Genomic DNA, 20,025 nt, shown 5'->3' with positions numbered 1-20,025 from the left:
TTCATTGCTCACCCTTTGAAAATAACTGAGGGATCTCCTCCTCCTCACTTTGGCAGGTTGCATCGTTGTCGTTGTGTGGCCTTGAGGACCCATCGAGATCCAACAGTGGGACGGTGCTGACGTTGATGGGAGATGGGGCCCAAACGACCAAGCTGAGCAAGTCACAGGTGAAGGCCCTGCAGGAAGCCATGTACCACAGTGCAGAGAATGGTCACCTAGGTACGTACGTACGCCTCATGTATGGACCCCTGCACTGTGAGCAGCGTGTACTTTTGCTGTGATTGTAGATAGCGATTGTTAGAATTGTACCATGTTTATATTGTAGCGGTACGGACCGGAGCCGGCCCGACGCATCATTTTAAAGATCGCAGCTGGGGGGGTTACGTCTGCGCGCACACTCACAATTTTAGCATTCTTTTTGTTTTTCGAGGTTTTGTACTAGATTTAGGTAAAGGGTTTATTTTTTGTTTATTGTAGAATATTTTTTTTATGTACGTGAAGTCGTGTGAAATGGTGAGAGTGGATTTCCGGGAGAGGCGACGCAGTGGTTCTCTCCCGGAATGCGTTTGAAAAACCCGCCTTTCGACCGGGGAAAAAGAGGGCATTGTGGTGCACTAGAGGTGATTGTGGGTAGTGCAGAGTTTATAAAAGTAGGAGACGAGAAGGATAGCTCTCTCTCTCCTACGGTCTGGCACGAGATAAGTCAAATAGTGGCGTTCAGTGACAAGCAGCAGCAGCCAAGCTACGGCACGTGGTGGAGGCAGATACGAGGACAGCTCTTCAGGGGTGGCGAGAACATCGGATAAAGGAAGTAAGCTTGGAAATTACCAAAGCCCGAATAGATCCTTTTGTGTCCAGATTGTTCCCCCCTTTGAAAGTCCCAAGTGTACTCCCCACAATAAGGCCCTAGTGAATTTACTGTTGGCTGGTTTTAGTCACGGCCCTGCAAGACTTAAGTGCGGCACGTGGTGAAGCTTGAGCATAATATCTGAATGTTAGTGTCACTTGGCGGATCATTGAGCCCGACTTCAAGACGGGTGGCCACTTGAACAGTAACGCCCAATTTATACTTGCTTTGCACGGAAAGTTTTTTTTTGTGTAAGTTTGATGTCACTATTTTTTACGTTGCTTATTCGCCAAAGAGGGTGGGTATATTTTGTTGTTGGAAACATTAATTTTTTATAATCATTGAGAAAGTGCTTTTGTAATTTTGAAGGAGAAGCCGAGGGTGAATATTTCATGTTGGAGGTGACGCCGATGGATTTTGGAACGGGGATTTATTGCGTGTGTTTGGGGAATATTTTAGTGTGAGTGTAAACTTTTGAACCTATGGTAGTTCAGTTATTAAAAATCTATTGTAAAAGGGATATCATTGAAGTTATTTGTTTTGCTATTGCCACGATTTCCTTAAATCCTGTTGTAAGTGAGTGTGCGTGCAGGCACGAACAATTGGGGAACTTGATTTTAAGCCCGGATACGGTAAGTCTCCGTAGGGGCAATTTTCTATTTTGGGGGAGTGGAGAGTTAACAATCACATGTACAGGGAGATATCGAACGAGAGGCGAGCGGGCGGCTCTCGCGGTTTGAACCGTTACAATATGTAAAGTGAAAGTTCTATTTAGCAAGGGCTTTCACGCTGTTTTCAAATTAGCATAGTGCATATGTTTTCCCTTTTAACTTTCATTCCTGTGGTCTTCTCAGGAATAAAGTTTATACTGCTAGCTCTGTGAGGAGTTGTGGTGGAAAGGATCGCTAATCTATTTATCAATATTATCTGTGTAAAAATTGAAAAACTTCTGAGCAAACCTGAGCATGCTATTGATAATAGATACTACCAAGAGTAAGCTGAAGTTAATTTGATACAAACTTGACCGTGCAAGATTCTGAGTTTGGATCTAGCTTGACAATTCAAGCTGTTACTAAGCAAGAACTATCTATCTAGCTCATGAACGATTAACTTTATGTGATGGAGCTTCACAAAATGTGATGCTCTTTTTGACAATAAAGTTATTTTGACTGCTGTATTTTTGTAACTAACTTTTCTTTCACCAGAAGTCAAATTTCTAACTATTATTAAAGAGCCACGTATAGACATTATGACTTGGAATGCGCACTGTTCATGAGATGATCCTCTTGATGCAATTAATAAGATCCTAGATGAGCATACTTATTAGACAAATTACTTCTTTTGCTATTAAAAATTAATCTATTTTAGTGCTGAATTGAGAACTGGAACCAAAAACAAAAAAAGTGGAACCTAACCATCCCCAATATATCTGTTTTTTTATGTATCTAATGAGCAATTTCATAAAAAAATGCAATATACTGTTGCCTATAGAGAGGAAAATTATTATTGTCGTCATTACAATAACAAAAGTCATGGAAAATCCAGAAATTATGAAGAAATCCACTGATTAAGCTGTGGTGGTTTGGTTCAGAGTCAAAAGGTTTATTTCATTTGCTCATTTTACAGAGATAACGCTGGATCTTCGGAACTTGGGTGTTGCATGGACTCTACACTGCTGGATGCATGCACTTGCCACTGCGCATGAGAACAGGCTGGAGAGTGTGATTGACCAGTTGCTTCAAGACTTCCTGCAGGTCTGGCCTGATGACTGCTCCTCACAATTTGTTGATGACTGCTTGCCTCTCCTCTTCAACATCTTTCGCTACAGCAAGGTGAGGCCAACCTAATTAAACTTTGCTGCTATGTACTCACAAACGTCCCTTGTTACTTGCAATTTGAAGCCCTGTCATGGAAAACTATATCATCAAACCAAGGAAGTTTTTTTTTTATTTCTACTATTGTCTCCCACAAGTATTCAGGTTTTTCTTTTGCCTTGGAGATATTAGATAAATTTAATTACCTGACACATGAGTTAAAGAAATTGCAAGTGGAGTATTTACCTAGGAATCAAGCTCTAAACCGTGTCATGTTATGATATTCTGTGCTGTTAGGCACCTTCACACATAATCATTGTCTGTAGAAAGAATGGTTATTGTGGGGGCTTTGTTTTGTTACACTGTTTCTGGCATAGTCATCAATGGTAAGTCATTGAAAAGAAGTCATTGTTGACGTAATGTGTCCTTTAATAGTTGCAATATGTGGGCTAAAATGAGTCATGATAACTTTTATTGACAAAAAAGGATGGCAATCAATTTCAGAAATCTGCATGGAAGTGCATTCTTTGATGGCAAAATTTACTTGACAGGTTATGTTTCTGAGTTGCAACTGTCTGGGTTGCATGGATTGCAATATCTTGCATAAGTTAAGCAGTGTACTCACTAATCACAGCAGGTATGTAATGTCATGAACTACTGTGTTGCCAGACAGGGTACTCCATCAGCAAAGATGCCTTGAGTAGCTTACAGTTATGTTAAAAAAGCTAAATACATATTCAATTGTGATCATCCTAAGTATTTTGAGTTAACATGTGTTGAGAATGTATTTTTTTATGTTGTATTGCTACAATCCCTCTAATCTTGCAAACAGATCTTTTCTATTGGCAGAAGACTCAAGGTTTTCAGAGATAAGTTTTTTTTTTACTGTTTGGTTAATAGCAAATGAAAAATATTGAGAATTTTATTTTTTTAAATTGTCATTCTTAATGAGTCTCTGCTCTCGTTCACTTCATAATTCTCATGGGTGGTCAAACAAACACATGTTCTTATTCGTTCACCATCTACATATATATATTCTACCAACCAGCTGCAGTACGCTGCCTTATACAAATCAGCATTGCCAACCTATATCTGTATTGCTAACCTAATACTGAAACACCACTATTCTATTAAAACTGCTGCAGTTCCGAAATTTATAAAAATCTATAGTATGGTAGCTTTGTGTATAGAGGGCTTTGCTGCTGAACCTGGGGTCTCAGGTTCAAATCTTGGGTGAAGCCTTTGGAAAACACGCTCAAACGAAATCCTCCAAGTACAAGGTAGCGAAGGGAAAGGAACTGCCCCCTACCCCTTTTATGCTGAATGTACGAAATTCACAGGGCTGTTGGTCAGTTTGAGGTGAGCTTTGCCAATTATAAGGTATTTCAGAGTCATCTGTGAACCATAGTTCAATGTTGCCAATCGTGGGTAGGTTGTCATCTGCTACAGCTACTTAAATCTGCAATGCTTGAGGCAAAAAGTGACTGTGTTTCTTGTGCAATAATGCTTTCAGAATGAGGGAACGACACTACTTCTGGCAGACATCTTCTCAACGTGCTATGGGTGGGGTAGAATTGAGCAGGTGAAGGAAGGAACAAGGTCTGGCGGCGCAAGAATCGACCCGTCATTTGTCAACAACCCAGAGCTCAGCGATGTGCAGTTTCGAGTGGAAGGACAAGTATTTTATGCTCACAAGATTGTGCTCATCACGTCGTCACCTCGATTTCGCAGTATGCTGGGGTCAAAGTCATGCTGCGAAGGAAATCCACCAGTGGTGCAGATAAATGACATCAGATATGATATATTTCAGGTGAGTGTTAAAATTAATTGGATTGATTCTGTGTTAATTGCTACTAAATATGTACATACAAAAGACTTGCATATTCATAGGCTTGTTTAGGATTTATTTGCCTGTGTTCCAAGAGTGCTTGAGCACACCCTCCCCTCGTGCCTATTCACTGTGTCCCTTATTCGAATGATTATGAAGACAATTTCCTGGTGAAACTAGAATTTTAAAAATGTTTTAAAATAAAATTTTCCCATTATTTTCTGCAATTTACTTTATTTGCAAGAATTTAAGACGAAGTTTTTTTTACCAACTCCCACAGAAAAGAGGGCTTGATTTGCAAATCTGATCCAAAATTCATGACTTCAAATGCAGGTGGCATAATATGCGTTGCGGGTTGCATTGTATAGATTATGGTTAGGTATCCAAGATTGCTGCTCCGTAGCTTCGCAATAAAAACAGAGATTAAGGAAAGCACCATCTCAATTTAAATTATTTTATTTTATGTTTTAAAATAACGAAACATTTTTTGGCTGCTGGAAAAGATTCGGCTGGCGATGATCAGATGTCGGGTGAACTCTGTAACGTCTGCAAATTCGCCTGCACCACTTTGGGCTTGGCTTAGAAAAGCAACCATTTTAAAATTTTTGTTGATGCATCTTGTGGCTATATATTGATTTCGTAAGTGTTATTTTGAAAACTTAATTTCATAACTTGATTGACCACAAGTTAACAATTGGCCCACAGTAACGTTCCTTGGAGACGAAACATTTCAGAAAAATGCACACTTTCTTATTCTTCCTATTTTATATTAATCTATATTAACAGCAGGGGCGCAGCTAGGAATTAAGGCTTGGGGAGTTTCAGGTGCAACTAATACTGGGGTGCCTGGGGGTGTGGTATATCTGCCAGGGTAAGCGGGAAGTGCTGAGGCCTTCCGCCGGAAAAAAATGAAGAGAAACGGTTCAAAATGGTGATTTTTACGGCCTTCTTGGGGATATTTTATTAATCCTCACACTTTCTATAAGTAATATTAATCCAATCAAGTAAAACAGATTTAACTTAAAAATTTCTGTAAGCTCTGGGGGGGGGGTTTAATCCCCCAAAAACCCCCCCTCGCTGCGCCACTATTAACAGTGTTCTTGACGCTAAAAACTTGCATAAAATAAGAAATTAAATTGGAAATTCTTACTTAAATGAAACAAAAGAATTGCCATTATTGCTATCCTGTACTTAGAATTCTTGCAAATATTCCTTGGAAATCTGGTACATATCTGGTTTCCAAGGAACACTAAAAGCATCTTAATTAATCTTTGATTACGACAGGAGAGCAAATAACATTGTCCACCACACCATTATTTTTACATTAACAGAGATTCTCAGGTTGGTTAATTGGTCACTTAAATACCTACTTGTGCTCCAAAATAGGTCTTACTGCCTATAAAACTAAATTATTAAAGGAATCAATGATATAGGCCACCCTGTAACTGATCTTCTTGAGATCTTGGGCAAAAACAGACAGGACTATACTGAGAAATATACAGTAATTATTTTTCAAAAGTAAATTTTTTACTCATGGAGTTCCAAAAGAAGGGAGGTTCTTCTTAGAATGGTGTTCGTGATAGATTTGTACAAATATGGTAACTTGCTATAAGAATTCAGAAAATTATTTCCAACATAAGTCGTTTTATTTGAAAGTTGTAGCTTTTGCCTATTTCCCATGTTGGGATTTTAGGAATCGAAGTTCACGCTCATACTAGATTGTTTGGATTTTTAGAGGTTACTTTTGCACCTCTTGGAGATGGCATGTGTGTGCCACAGAGTCCACTGTAGACAATAATGATGAAAATACTATAATAATTTTTATTGGTTCCTGAGGACAAGTTTTGTGCAAGAATGAAACAAGTCATTATGCCTGTTTACAGGCAGGGAATTCTATAGACGCTTTATAGGGAATGCTTTGATCTTCATAGCTGCATGCAATATAAAACAGTAAAATTATACAGCAAATGGATCAAATAATATAAATCATGCACGTAAACACAAAGTTTACAAAATATGTCACAGCATTTAATGGAGCATAAAATAGAACAATAAGAAATTCATTTTTTACTGTGCATCGAGATGAATTCATCAATGTTTTAAAATTAATTGTTATGTAGCTACACATATGTAATTTTGATTTGAAAGTGTTAATGAATAGTATTTCTTTCGAGTACATACCTTGGTTGAGCATTAAAAAAATTTTCTCCGGCACAACCTGGGTTGTTTGAAAACATGAATAAGTTGTGTGAGGTTTGTCTAAGATTTTTTCATGGCGAACTTCATCCTTTGTTGTATTTAACTTTGCACCCGTGCGTGTGACTGCGTACAAAGTCTCTTGTTCCTGCAGTGCTTTGTGTTAGATTGTTACACCCTCAAGTGCTATGCTGAAGAATGTCAGCATTTGTGTCTAGGTTGAACAAAGCTTTACTTTGCACCTACGAATATCAGCCAAATTTGCAAAATACTTAGATAGCAATAAGCTTTAAAGCTTATTCATTTTTGAAGATTTTTGGTGTTTCATCCCTTTCCATCATGTAAACAAATGCCTGTTCCACCTCAGAAGCTGCAATTTAAAATGTCTTCCATTACAATTTATGACAAACAAACCATGAAAACACAGAAGGTAGAGCATGCCTCGAGAAGGTGGCATGTATAATGCATATGTGGTAGCTTACCTTTGCTCTGTTAAATATCGCCCTCGAATTGACGTAGAGTCAGGCAGTAGAAAGTAAAAGCCATGGGCATGGAAGGAATGCAGAAAATCTTGGGTTGTTGGTAAGAAGTTCAAATGCCATTCCGAAATCTCTTCATTTCATGTATTTTTCAAGTGCACTCTGGACTGCTATATGGAGGAAGAGGGGCTCACTTTTCAATGTCTAAGCTTTAATTTCTTCTGATGTAATTGCACGTAAGAACAGCAGTTGCAGCTTTTTACCAAGCGGCTTTGCTTCATTCTGTGGAGCATTTTACCGATTTTTAGCCGTTGATTCACTGTGCTCACTGCAAAGGTTATTCACTCTCAGGGTGTAGTGGCTCAAATGATTGCCCTCTCTCTCTGAATCCATGGTGACATCTCAACATTGGGGTGGCAATGGATTTCTCTCATGGCGATCTATAAATTAAATTTGCTATCATTAAATGTATGCTCAAAGGCGGAGTGCAAACCACTTGAAATCAGTACGATACCTCCACTGCATAAACGCTGAACAATCGCGCACCGAATAGAATCCGCTCATCTAGTACTATGAGGGCTATCTAGATGAGCGGATTTGATTCGTTGGACGTTTGTGCAGTGGACGTATCAAATAGCTTGACTTTGATTTAATGATGTGTTATGCATTGTTTCTCTACAATTTTTAACTACCAATGACATTGATTGAAAATTTATATGATTTTTAGAAAAAATACAATTTTGACTGATAATAATAAAAAAAGTTTTATTTTTCAGTATTATTAAGAAAGTAAAAGGTAATGTTTTTTATTGCTGAATTTGTCTCTAAATTCCTTTAAAAATGCACCTTATAGGTAGACCCAATTCATGAGTCTTTTATGGAGAATTCAACGGAAAGAACATCTCACATCACTTGATATTTAATAAAAATCCATCTATAAAGTAGTTCCAAGTAATACTTCATGTTCACTGCTTAAATTATTACAATTATTAAAGGCAGGAATAGAATATTGCAATATTTAATTGTGTAGTATGTATTAAAATATCTATTTATTTTATATCACCGATTATACCTCATTTAGAATATCTTTTGAGTTAACTGTAAAGACTGGTTCATAGACAAAGTTAGCAATAAATATACATTAGGATTAGCAAAAACATTAGCTTCACAAGTTGTTAATAGAAAAAATACGCTGGAGTGGATCGTTAATCTGCAGAACTACCTATAACAGCAAATTGTATGTACTGAAAGTGAGTTGAGCTGTTTCTTACAATTAATTGCATCAATTTCTTTCCGGAGCTTAATTCTCAATTCCATATTATACCAATGTTATTTTACAATCTGTTGTGTCTTCTTCCACAATTTAATGACATAAATTAAAAAAATGAGGTTGCAAAGCACATAAAAAAATTGAATACGACACTGCACTTTCCAAATTTTTATGCTAACTTTCCCTTTAATTCAAATTCGATGAAACCCCTTCATGATGACTTTCATGCTAATTTTACCATGTAATATCCACACTACTTTTTTCCATGAATGCCACTGTTAACGTACAGGTATTGGAACCTCATGCTAAGTGCTGCATACGAATGATTTATTGCAAATTTTAAGTCACACAAGCTAATTTTCAGACCAAATCTCTAGTTTAGCTCATGTGCAAATTTCACAAATATTATTTGTCAATAAAACTAAGAAATATTGTCAAATAGGTCGTTCTGTAAAACTTTTTGGCTCAAATTTCATGTTACACAGTCCAACTAAGATTTTTGGTGTTAGCAATTTGATGGGAATTTTATGAATTTCCTCGCTTTCCTACATTTCAAAGTGCCTCCCTGTTTTTTTCCCTCCAGCTTCCCATCTGGTTGCTATACGGCTGGAGTCACACTGCCAAGTGGTGGAGACTCGCCTCACGAATGAGTGTTGTCTTTGCAGATGGTGATGCAGTACTTGTACAAGGGTGGGTGCGGGGGCACGCCGTCTCGCAGCAAGGGCGAGGGGGAGGGGGAGCAGAGCGACGGAGACGACGAGGACGAGGACGATGTGAGCGGAGCGCTGGACGTGGAGCAGCAGGATGTGCTCGAGCTCATGGCTGCAGCCAACTTCTTCCAACTGGACGGCCTCCTGCGCTTCTGCGAGGCGCGGTGCTCCAGAATGGTTGACCTGGACAACATTGTATCTATGTACATTCATGCCAAGGTGAGCACTGCGTGGAGCCCTGTGCAAACCAACACCTACCTGTCTTAAACTTATCACATTAACAGAATGGGGAACTTGCATGAATTTTTTTTATTTCACAGGCGGACAGAAAATTATTTTCTGAATACAACAAAGAAAACCGCATGTAAATCTGAGTTTTCCTTCGCGAGATATTTAATGATAAATATAACGAATTTTAAAGCGCGGGAAAAACTCCCTCACCCCCCAAGCCACTACCGACGAAGCCTCGATGACGTCAAAGGTGCCTAAACATCACGCGAAGCTATTGTTGTGATTGTTTGTAATAGTTGCCAGCAGTTGTGAGAGCTTCGTTTGTTAGACGTGTTGATTATTTTATATTTAAAGATAAATATCCGACGATAGAGGCGTGGAAGCCCTCGTATTTTGCATTATTTATAATATTAATATCTAAGTAAGGGCACAAAATATAAAACTGGAGCAGTTAAACCAAAAATTTTATAATACCTAAATAGCATCGTAGTAGGAGTCTGAGCCACGGCCATTGGAAGGGGGATACGTTAATTGTAAGTTGATGTTATCGACGGCATATCATTCATTTAAGTATGTAATTAGAACGATTTTGATGTTTACTAATGTCCGCTTAGTTTTTATATACAATAACATCATCCGTTTATTCGTAGGTACCGGAGAAATCGTCGTTTAGGACTGTCTGTGCTTGTATTCTGGGGTGAATTCCAGTCAATGCAACTTTTGTTCGCTGATTGGAGACATCTAGGAACATTTTTGTGCCAAAATAGCGTTATTTTCAACGTGACATCTCCCGTTAAGCTACTGCTAATAATCACAGTGCCAGTGGTTGTAATGCACAAAGTTTGACAAGGTTGAAAAATATCGGCCAAGAGTTATCAGTGTTCCATCGTGATTGAAGTGTAAAAAGTGCTATTAAACTATCGATAAATGTCTAACAGTAGTGTAAAAATTGTCAGTGGCGTGCTAATCTCCGTTGTTCACCGTAGATATGACATTTCACGATCACGCTATTGAAAAAAAAACTGTGTGTGAAGTTTGTTATTCCATTATTTCAACGAATAGTAGTGAGAAATGTCACTTGTGTGGGCTAATTTAAGGGTTTAAATCAGTGAATAAATAGTTGTTTTCATCATAACGAGTTCTGTTATTGTAAGTTGTACGTGATGAATATAAGAATGTGACAGTGACATCCAGTTTTTGATAAGAGTATTTGCCTATTTCCCACTATATTTTTATGGTATATGCTAGTATATTGTTTATGGATTTACCTATATTATTGAAATAGGCTATAGCTTGTGTGTGTGTTGGCAGCGGAACCGATTCGCGATCTCACATGTGGATTGTGTGCAGACTGTTTTGCTGTGAATTCGTACCGAAGGACGGATAGGACTACCTTCTCCGATAATTCGGTGTTGCGAAATTCAACAGCACAGCTTACTCTAATGTCAACAGCACAGCTTACGATCGTTATCCTCCAGTATTAAAAGTTTCTTTTATAACTCGATTTGCCGCCTACGTATAGCAATAATTTGTCTTAACAAATTCCATGAGGGTCGTGGCATTAATTTTTGGTGTCCTAAAAAAAGGCTGGTGTCCTAACACCCCATGCCACACGCCTTTTAGGCGGCTTGCGGGGTATTACGTAGATGTAGATGAATTTCAGGTGTACTATTCGAACGAGTGGCAACGTTATCATCCATTTTTCCGATCACTAAAACATACGAAGTGAAACGCTTGTACTTCATCATCCCGATGCCGCATTATTAATATCCCAAGTAATAATCTAGGCACAATAGCAATAGGAATACTTGCCCAAGAATAACAGAACAAAATAAAGTGACGATGAGCGGCTAAATACTCCCTCAAAACAAATTTTACACCATGCGCTCAGCGTATTTCCCTACTCCCTACGGTTGTTTAGGCACCTATGACGTCACGCCTGGCCTCGGCAACGCTCGGGTGTCTTCGCGCAGTGGTCGGCTCAGAGAAATTTTTCTCGATTTTAAATGCAATTTTTTAATTTATTTTGATGTTGAATGGAGAAACTGAAGGTATTTTTGCGAGCTAATGTATCCATTTGACTTATTCAAAATAGTTTTTAGAGCAATCTACGACCCATGCAAGTTCCTCATTGAGGTGCAGATACATACACGCAACTAGGAGGTGACCCAAGGCACAATGCCAATTTATATTGTACACTGGTTGAAATACCAGGCATCAGCTTACAGCCTTTCATCCTAGTTGGTAGGGTGATACCAGAAAGTAAGGGGAAAAAGTAAATAAGTAGGTATAGAAGTAGATCGAGAATCCAGAACACACAGGATATTGTGGAATTAAGATAAGATTTCTGGTGTCTAAATCAGTTTCTTTTCAGTGGGAAACTTAATTAGTCTCCATTATGACTGGGGCGATGACTGTAGAAAAATACTATGCAGAATAGAAAAATCTCTCATTTTTAAATTCATGCTCAACAACAAGAATATTCAAATGAAATGTTGGCAAGAGTCAATTTACTCTACCAGACAGCACTTCTTCATCAGCATTCTACCAAGAATGCAGAGCAGGAACCTTCTACTGGCAAACCTTCCCAGTCAACACAACAATTATGGCCACAGTGTGGCCATACTGTGGCCACAATGTGGCAAGGCATTGTGGCCATAGTGGGTTGCCATTATGGCGCCATAATGGTTTTGACCCCCGGCCACACTGTGGCCACAGTGTGGCTAGCCATAATGTGGCTTTAGTGTGGATAGCCACACTATGGCCACATTTTGGCTAGCCACAATGCTCCACCACTAATATATTAATATTTATACATATAATAATTCCTTTTTAATAGTATTATTATGCCTCCTTCAATCCTAGCTATGCCCATCAATGTAAAAATAATGATTTTTTGGAAAATTAGATGCGAACCAAAAATTTTAATTTACCATCAATTTAAATAATAAATACGATAAAATGCCCTCTGGTTGGCACCCCATACCCCAAGTAGCACTTTGCGATATAGAGTATCAGAAAGGTAAATGCAAATAAAAGTTCCTACTCAGTAAATAATGTTTGTAAGTACTTTATTATTGCAGTAAATTAACCATGAATAACATAATATAACCATTAATGATCGCCTTGGTTAGCCACTAAAAAAACATAACAACATTGCAGATAGAATAGAATAGATATTTATTATGCTCTGGGAAAAAACCCTTGGAGCAAAAAACACAATTTACAAAAAATGGCTCATCAAAGCAAAAGTTCATGAAAAATGTCAAGTAAAGTTGTTTGATACGCATCTATAAAAAAAATAAATAACACGTAACAAGGATTGAAATTTGACATCATAGGCAGACGGAATATTGGGCAATAGTACATAATACATAATAATGATACATAATAGGCTGTATTTTCGTGGGAGTTTATTTTAGCTCTCCACTGAGTAAATCCATGTACAATTTAATTTTAAAAGCATGGATGGAGCCCCTCTGTCTAAGATCCTCAGGGAGAGAATTCCAGAATTTTGATCCCGTTATCAGAAATGATTTCTGGTAGATATTAGTACGTGGAGTAGGATAACATAAATAGTATTACAATAGAACAGTTAAGCTAGTATTACAATATTGCCTTGGATTTGAGACAATAACATGTTACACATCCACCTCAAGTTATTTTAGCTAGGCTTATGGACCAATCTGTAACAGGTAAAATCACATATTTAGTCATTACAACATTTACGGTAGTCTATCTAATCCTCTCCACATTTCAACATCACAGTACTCACGGAAAGACGCTGAAATAGATTAAATCAATAAATAATGTGGAAGCCTTTTCTCTTGAAATAAATACATATTATTCTTTCTTTAACACACTTTCTTTATATCAATGAAATCAGCCAACTCTCATTTTGATAACTCATCAACAAGTCTGCATCTATAGCAACCGTAAACAAACTTTATCATCTGTGGCAGTTGTGGCTTTCCAAAGTGTGGCCATAGTTGCAAATGTGTATGGCAAGCCACACTATGGCTTGCCGCATGACAACCACAGTCTGGCCATAGTATGGCAAGCTGTGGCTAGCCATAGCCATAGTTGCCACAGGTAAACCACAGTTCGGCCATACTGTGGCCATAATTGTTGTGTTGACTGGGTTGTGACTAGTGTTACGTTATGTTTTCATCTCTCCCTCATGATCAAAGGCGTACCCAGGATCATAAGTAGGAGGGGGGGGGGGGAAGGTATGGACTAGGGGGTGAGCAAGCCAATTTGTGACATTTTAAGAAAATTATAACAGTGCTTCATTAGTTTATGAGATTATTTCCTTGAAAATATAGTTTTATTTTAGTTACATGTCTTATACTAATACATATCATTTTTCGTGGGTTAAAAGAAAATGTGTTGAATACTTTCGTTTCAATTCAGAACTGCTTAATGACTTTTGCGATTTTTGCTTCTAGGGTGGGCAGCTGCCCCTCGCTGGGTGCGACCATGCTTATGAACCCAATACAGGCGGTCCTCGACTTTCGTACAATTCGCACTTTCGTACGTTCAAAATTGACACCTTTTACTCGACTTTCGTACGCTAAATTCGGACTTTCGGACGTTGGTCTGTAATTTTTTTAAAATTCCCGCGATGTTTATTTCGCATCCCAACATTCAATTGTTTCAAATGGCAGTACATATATGCGAACAATACGAACGTATATAATGAAGGGAATTGTTGGTAGTTGACTCTAATCTAGGTGATTTATTTGGGAGAGAGACTGCCTGCCATAGGCTCCTTTATCAAAAGAAGAAGAAAGCCTTCATTGAAGATATTTTTCAAAAGAAGTTGACTAGACATCATCAAATAGCTTTCAATAAAACTAGTAAGATCTTCTTTCTAATTGTGGTTTTTCGTTTGAGTGCTGTTTAATTCATGTGTACACCTTCAGCAACGATATTGCACGAAATATCACACGAATTCCGTTTGTCTTTTGTCTTTTTTTTAAAAACGTGCGAAATATACGCGATCACGAATGTCACCTGCCAAATGTCGAATTTTGGTGTAAAAATTAAAAGGTATCCAGAGTGCAGGTTCAACAACTACATTTTGTTATGCTTCTTGATATGTCTTTTTATTTATAGTGGACGTAATAAGTGGAATGTCAACTTAAACGCCAAGAGGAAGTTTCACTCGATAGCCAACGGAGTTCTTGTTTTTTAAACTTTTATTTGCATTTTCTGCGTATTTTCGAAAGAAATTAGATGATTTGAGGAGTTTTATTAACATATTATTAAAATTAAGTCAATTGAAATGAATTCCGTGAAAAAAAGGTTTCAGTACGTATATTCCGCTCTTCTGGAACGTAACCCCTAATTAGTATGGAAGTCAATGGTTCGACTTTCGTACAAGTTTTCGGGAATGCATTGTGTACGAAAGTCGGGGACCGCCTGTACTTTTTATTAAATTTTATCTAAGTCATTCCTATATCACCAGTGATGACTGCCTTATCTTTCAATTCTTGAATTTGACTTCAATGATTACCCAATGTTTTTCCTTTTCAAAAGAGGAGACCAAGTATTCACCATGTAGTTCACCTGAAGATCCAGAAGCAATCCATTCTGAGATCAGTTTCCGCAACGGAACCGTGAAAAAACCACGCAAAGGTTTGCCCTGACATTCCTTCGATTTAAGCGATGATATTCTCTGCAGAACAACATCAAACAGCGTAGCATCCAAGTATCCTGAAAGAAACTTGATTGTGGGTGGAGATTTCAACGTACCTTCTATAGATTGGGAGACTTATAGCTTCATTCCTGGTGGGAGGGATAAAGTGATCTGCGAGGCTTTATTACACACTTTCACATCTAATTCATTGTTTCAAATAGCATCCGCACCGAACAGAGGAGAAAATATTCTTGATTTATTAGCGACAAATATACCACATCAGGTAATAAACGTTGGCACTGTCGAAGGAATAAGTGACCATAGGGTAGTAACTGCAAAGTTTTCTCTAAATACCGCTGTAAACTTTAAAAAAGAGCGTAAAGTTTTCATTTTTAAAAGAGCTAATTTTGATGGGTTCAAGAGTCATATGAAAAATGCTTTCCCCGAGTTTCAAGAATCAGTATTAAAGTTAAATGTAGAGAATACTTGGAAAGCTTTTCTTTCGCTCGTAACTTCGGGAATAAATAGCTACATCCCTAGTAAAATAGTAAAAGAAGGCAGCGAACCGAGATGGTACGACGCGGAAGTGAGAAAATCATTGAGGCGACAGAGAGCGTGTCATGCTAAAATGAAAAAGGTCAGCACGGATTTATCCGCTAATGAACGAGAGCTAATAATTAAAAAATATAGGATGACTAAAGCCGCCACGAAGGAAGCGTTCAGGAATGCGTTCACGAATTTTAAAAGAAAAACACTAGTAGAGCAGTTACAGGATAACCCAAAAGCATTTTGGTCATATGTTAGGGAAGTTCAAGGTAAACGATCTACCGTAAGTTCGCTGAGAAACGACAATGGAGATGTGTTGACAAGCAGTTACGATAAAGTCAATTTATTAAATTCCTACTTTAAGAGCGTGTTCACGGAGCCTTCCGAAAACTCACCCGAGACCGATGACAATCCCTGTATTCATAAGATGCCAGCTATTGACATTAGTACGCTCGGAATAGAAAATATATTGAAATCGCTTAGTCCAAATAAATCACCTGGTCCAGACGAAATCCCTTCTCGCGTATATAAAGAACTAGCCTCAGAACTTGCCCCCTACTTGCAGTTAATATTCAGTAAATCCATCAAGCAACACGAAGTACCTAATGACTGGAAAATCGCTAATGTAACGCCTATATTTAAAAGTGGAGACAAGGAACAGCCATCTAATTACAGGCCGATATCTTTAACGTCCATCTCTTGCAAAGTCCTTGAACACATCGTAGTCAGCTCGGTAATGAAACACCTAGACGCGCAAAACTTATTAATGGGAAATCAACATGGATTCAGGAAAAGCAGATCGTGCGAAACTCAGTTAGCGCTTTTCGCCCACGATATTTTAGTCTCCGGGGAAGACAACATTCCAGTAGACGCGATTTTTCTTGATTTCAAAAAGGCATTTGATAAAGTACCCCACGGAAAGTTAATATTAAAACTGAAATCTTATGGTCTAGACGAAGATGTCATTTCCTGGATTAGAGAATTTTTGAGCGACCGCGTCCAAAGAGTAGTATTAGACGGTGCAGTCTCCAATGAGGTTAGAGTCACTTCTGGCGTTCCTCAGGGTAGTGTCATTGGCCCACTCCTATTCCTTCTTTATATAAACGACATTGGCGAAGTAGTGCAGAGTAAGTTACGATTATTTGCAGACGACGCTGTAGTTTACAGAGAAATTCGTTCCAGCAAAGATATGGATGAACTAACGAATGACCTTGCTGCTATCCAAGCTTGGTGCGATGCTTGGCAGTTAGAATTAAATTTGGAAAAATGCGTCGTAATGAATTTCTGGAAGAAGAATAACTCCCTACAGCGTAACTATGTCATTCGGGGCACGCAGTTAAATGCAGTTGAATCTGTGAAATATCTAGGGGTTAGACTCAATAATGATCTATCGTGGAATAAACATATTCGAGAAATAACCGGTCAAGCTAATCGTAAAATGGGTTTTGTTAAAAGAATATTAGGAAAGTGCGACGACAAAGTGAGAGAAATTAGCTACTTTTCCCTCGTTAGACCACATTTGGAATACGCTGCCAGTGTTTGGGACCCTCATGAAAAAGGCTTAATAACAGAGTTAGAACGCGTCCAAAGAAGAGCTGCCAGGTATGTGAAAGGTCGTTACGATAGTCTTGTTAGTGTAACTGACCTCTTACATAAACTCGGATGGGAATCTCTGTCGGACCGTAGATTGAAAAATAGACTAAACCTTTTAGATAAATTCAAGAGCAGTGTCTTTTCTGACGAAGTTAACCATATCTTGCGGACGCCAACGTACTACGGAAGATCAGATCATATAAATAAAATAAGAGAGATAGATTGCAGAACAGACAGATTCCGAATGTCATTTTTTCCACGATCAATAAGAGATTATAACGGCAGCAATAGAACGCGTAAATAGATTGCATGACTTGTAGTGTAGCCTACTAACCTATGTAAAACTTACTGCATGTTTCTGAATTTCTATTCTATATTCTATTTCTAACAGCATATAGTAGTATAGTTTGTTATTATACGGGACGTTTCTTGGACGGTGTGGTGTGCATGTGGGAGTCCAAATGCATGCTGCATGCTGGTGATTGATCACCCCCTGCCAAACACCCTAGAGGTGGCTCGCAGGGTAATTTGTAGATGTAGATGTAGATCATGCGACATCGTGATGTGTGTATAGGTACTGTTTATCGATATGTGGATGGCTACTAGAAATACGCGTGGATCACAGGTTGTTTATCCGCTGCTATTTTATGCCAATAAAGAATGGCAATCAAAGTTTTGACAGCTGAAAATCACCGTTCAAGACAATAAATAAATTGCTCATGAGAGCACAAAATCACTGCGTAATCTCAGTAAAATAGATGAGTGCGAAAAATAAATAAAAATTATTTAAAAAAACAAATACAGTAGAATCCTGATTTAACGTTTTTCAGAGGGGACAAAATTTAAAACACTAAAATAGAACCAGTCATTTTCTTCAGGTTTTAGGGTCTGTAATGATTGAAATGGCTTTCTATTAATAAATAATACATATATATTTAAGTCACTAAAAGGTGCCACCCAGAGGAGTAGCCGGGAATTTTGTTTGGGGGGTCCAAAAACAGGGGATTAAAAAATATAATTTGAAGAAAATTATTATATACATTAACTAAAAAGCATTCCCATGTGGAATATTACTATGGAGTTGATTCCATTTTTACACATTTTTCAGTGGTATCGATGAATTTAAAAAACTTATTCCATAAAAGTAACGTGTAGCTGACTATAGCAAGTTTAAAATTATACAGTAAAACCTCACCTCAACGAACTCCCACTAAACGAAAAACTCCGTTTGAAGAACAAATGCTATTGGTCAGGCCAATTGCCTATGTAAACACTGTAGTGAGAAACCCTGATGAACCAACTCCTCTTTTATGAAAACTCCCAATCAACGAAATGAAATTTTGGTGTGATCAAGTGAAATTCACCTCTCAATAACAAATTTTTTGTTAAATTTTAATTTTTGTATGAATAATTTAATATTCGTAGCGTTGGAGGGCCAATCAGAGACTTTCACTGAATAAGCTAATCAGAATCATCATTATTAACCGTAATCATAACCTTCATTGTGATGTGTTTCCGGCATTGACTCGCAACGAATTGCAATAAATGTTATTGCTGACTTTCGTAAAATAACTCAATGTCTCAATATTGACACGCTCAAAAATATGAAATCTAGAGCTATGTACTTTGATCGCATTCTTATGATGCTTCTATAGGATACTTTTCAGAATTGTGACACATCAATTCCGAAAAGCATTTTTTTCTCTCGCCACCATCTTGGATAACTTCTTTAAATTACGGAAGATACAGTGTGTGCTCTAGAAGAGGAAAGTCAAAATTTGCCTCTCTTTATCATTATGAATATGACTCAGCGGTAACTCTTGTTACATTCTCATAATTTATTTCAATATCATCTCAAAACTAGGAGCAATAATTGCCTTTGCCACAATCTTGGATAAATTCTTGAAAATATTCGCACTTAAGTGATGAAAGTCAACATTTTCCCATTGATCTAGACGTTATTTGAATTGAGTGCTTTATTCTCAAGGTCAGTCTCTGTCATACAATTGTTGCGATGTCCTAATGTGATGTGAAGCGGTGTTGATTTTCTTTAGAGGAAAAGGTTTTCGATGGATCATTGCACGAAGAAGACGTAGGTCGCAATTAAATATGACATTTGGTCATCATTACTGTAGACAATTCTTGCTTAACGGTTGGAAATTGTTAATGCTGCTATTTAAAGTTAGATAAAAACGTGAATATTGAAGGGTATATTGGATAAGGGTATGTAAAAGAGAATATTGAAGTCGTTTGATAGAGTAGACTCAAATTTAGTTATCTGCAAAGCCAACGGACAGAGGGTTGCAGAATACAATTTCTAATATCAATGATTATTTGAATCAACCATAATGAAAGAACATTAAATGGGGCAAAAAAATCTTGTGTGGGAAAAAATTTTATATGACCTTAACTGTGGAAAAATGCAGAATGTGGAAATCCTAAATAAGGATAAATTTTACATTGCTTGGATATGGAATGAAATGGGACCCCAAAAATTAAACATTAAATGCGGAAACGTTATATCCAGACCCGACTATATCCCACCGAATTACCTTATTGGGTGATTCTAGCACTACACCCAAATGAAATGGCCAAACTCCAGAGGCACTGAAAAAGTTTTCATTTTAACTCCTGCTATGTTGAAGATATAAGCTGTTCACCTGTCAGAGTTAGTTAAGCTACTAATTATTCATGGTCCAACCATTTTTCATTAAAATCCACTGAGTAAGTAGGTAAGACAATTTTAAACAGCATGTAAGTAACTTTCCCCTGGCTGCACTCACCCTGCACAAGTGGGGTAAGCCCATGGAATAAGACGACGCATTCTGCTGTTTCCATTTTGTTGAATCACCATTGACTAACACACAAAC

At 37.8% G+C, this 20,025-nt stretch overlaps 2 protein-coding genes across 2 annotated transcripts in view; one reads left to right on the top strand and one right to left on the bottom strand.

The window, feature by feature from the left end:
- LOC124162500 (ankyrin repeat and BTB/POZ domain-containing protein 2) overlaps positions 1-20,025 on the top strand; it is a 113,242-nt gene that overhangs the window by 91,120 nt on the left and 2,097 nt on the right. Inside the window, exons 16-19 of the mRNA XM_046539064.1 lie at positions 57-219; positions 2,474-2,679; positions 4,175-4,471; positions 9,100-9,363. Of these exons, the coding sequence (XP_046395020.1) occupies positions 57-219; positions 2,474-2,679; positions 4,175-4,471; positions 9,100-9,363 (930 nt within the window). The remainder of the gene's footprint in view (positions 1-56; positions 220-2,473; positions 2,680-4,174; positions 4,472-9,099; positions 9,364-20,025) is intronic.
- Positions 6,583-20,025, bottom strand: part of LOC124162380 (syntaxin-12-like) — a 32,062-nt gene continuing 18,619 nt past the window's right edge. Inside the window, exons 6-7 of the transcript XR_006865549.1 lie at positions 7,168-7,604; positions 6,583-7,055 (exon numbers count right to left, since the gene is read on the bottom strand). The gene's annotated coding sequence lies outside the window, so the exon portion shown is untranslated. The remainder of the gene's footprint in view (positions 7,056-7,167; positions 7,605-20,025) is intronic.

This window comes from Ischnura elegans, chromosome 7 (assembly GCF_921293095.1).
Source record: "Ischnura elegans chromosome 7, ioIscEleg1.1, whole genome shotgun sequence".
In the NCBI taxonomy this organism is placed as follows: Eukaryota; Metazoa; Arthropoda; class Insecta; order Odonata; family Coenagrionidae; genus Ischnura; species Ischnura elegans.
Note: the sequence above shows the minus strand (reverse complement) of the source record. Positions and strands in the feature narration are given on the sequence as shown.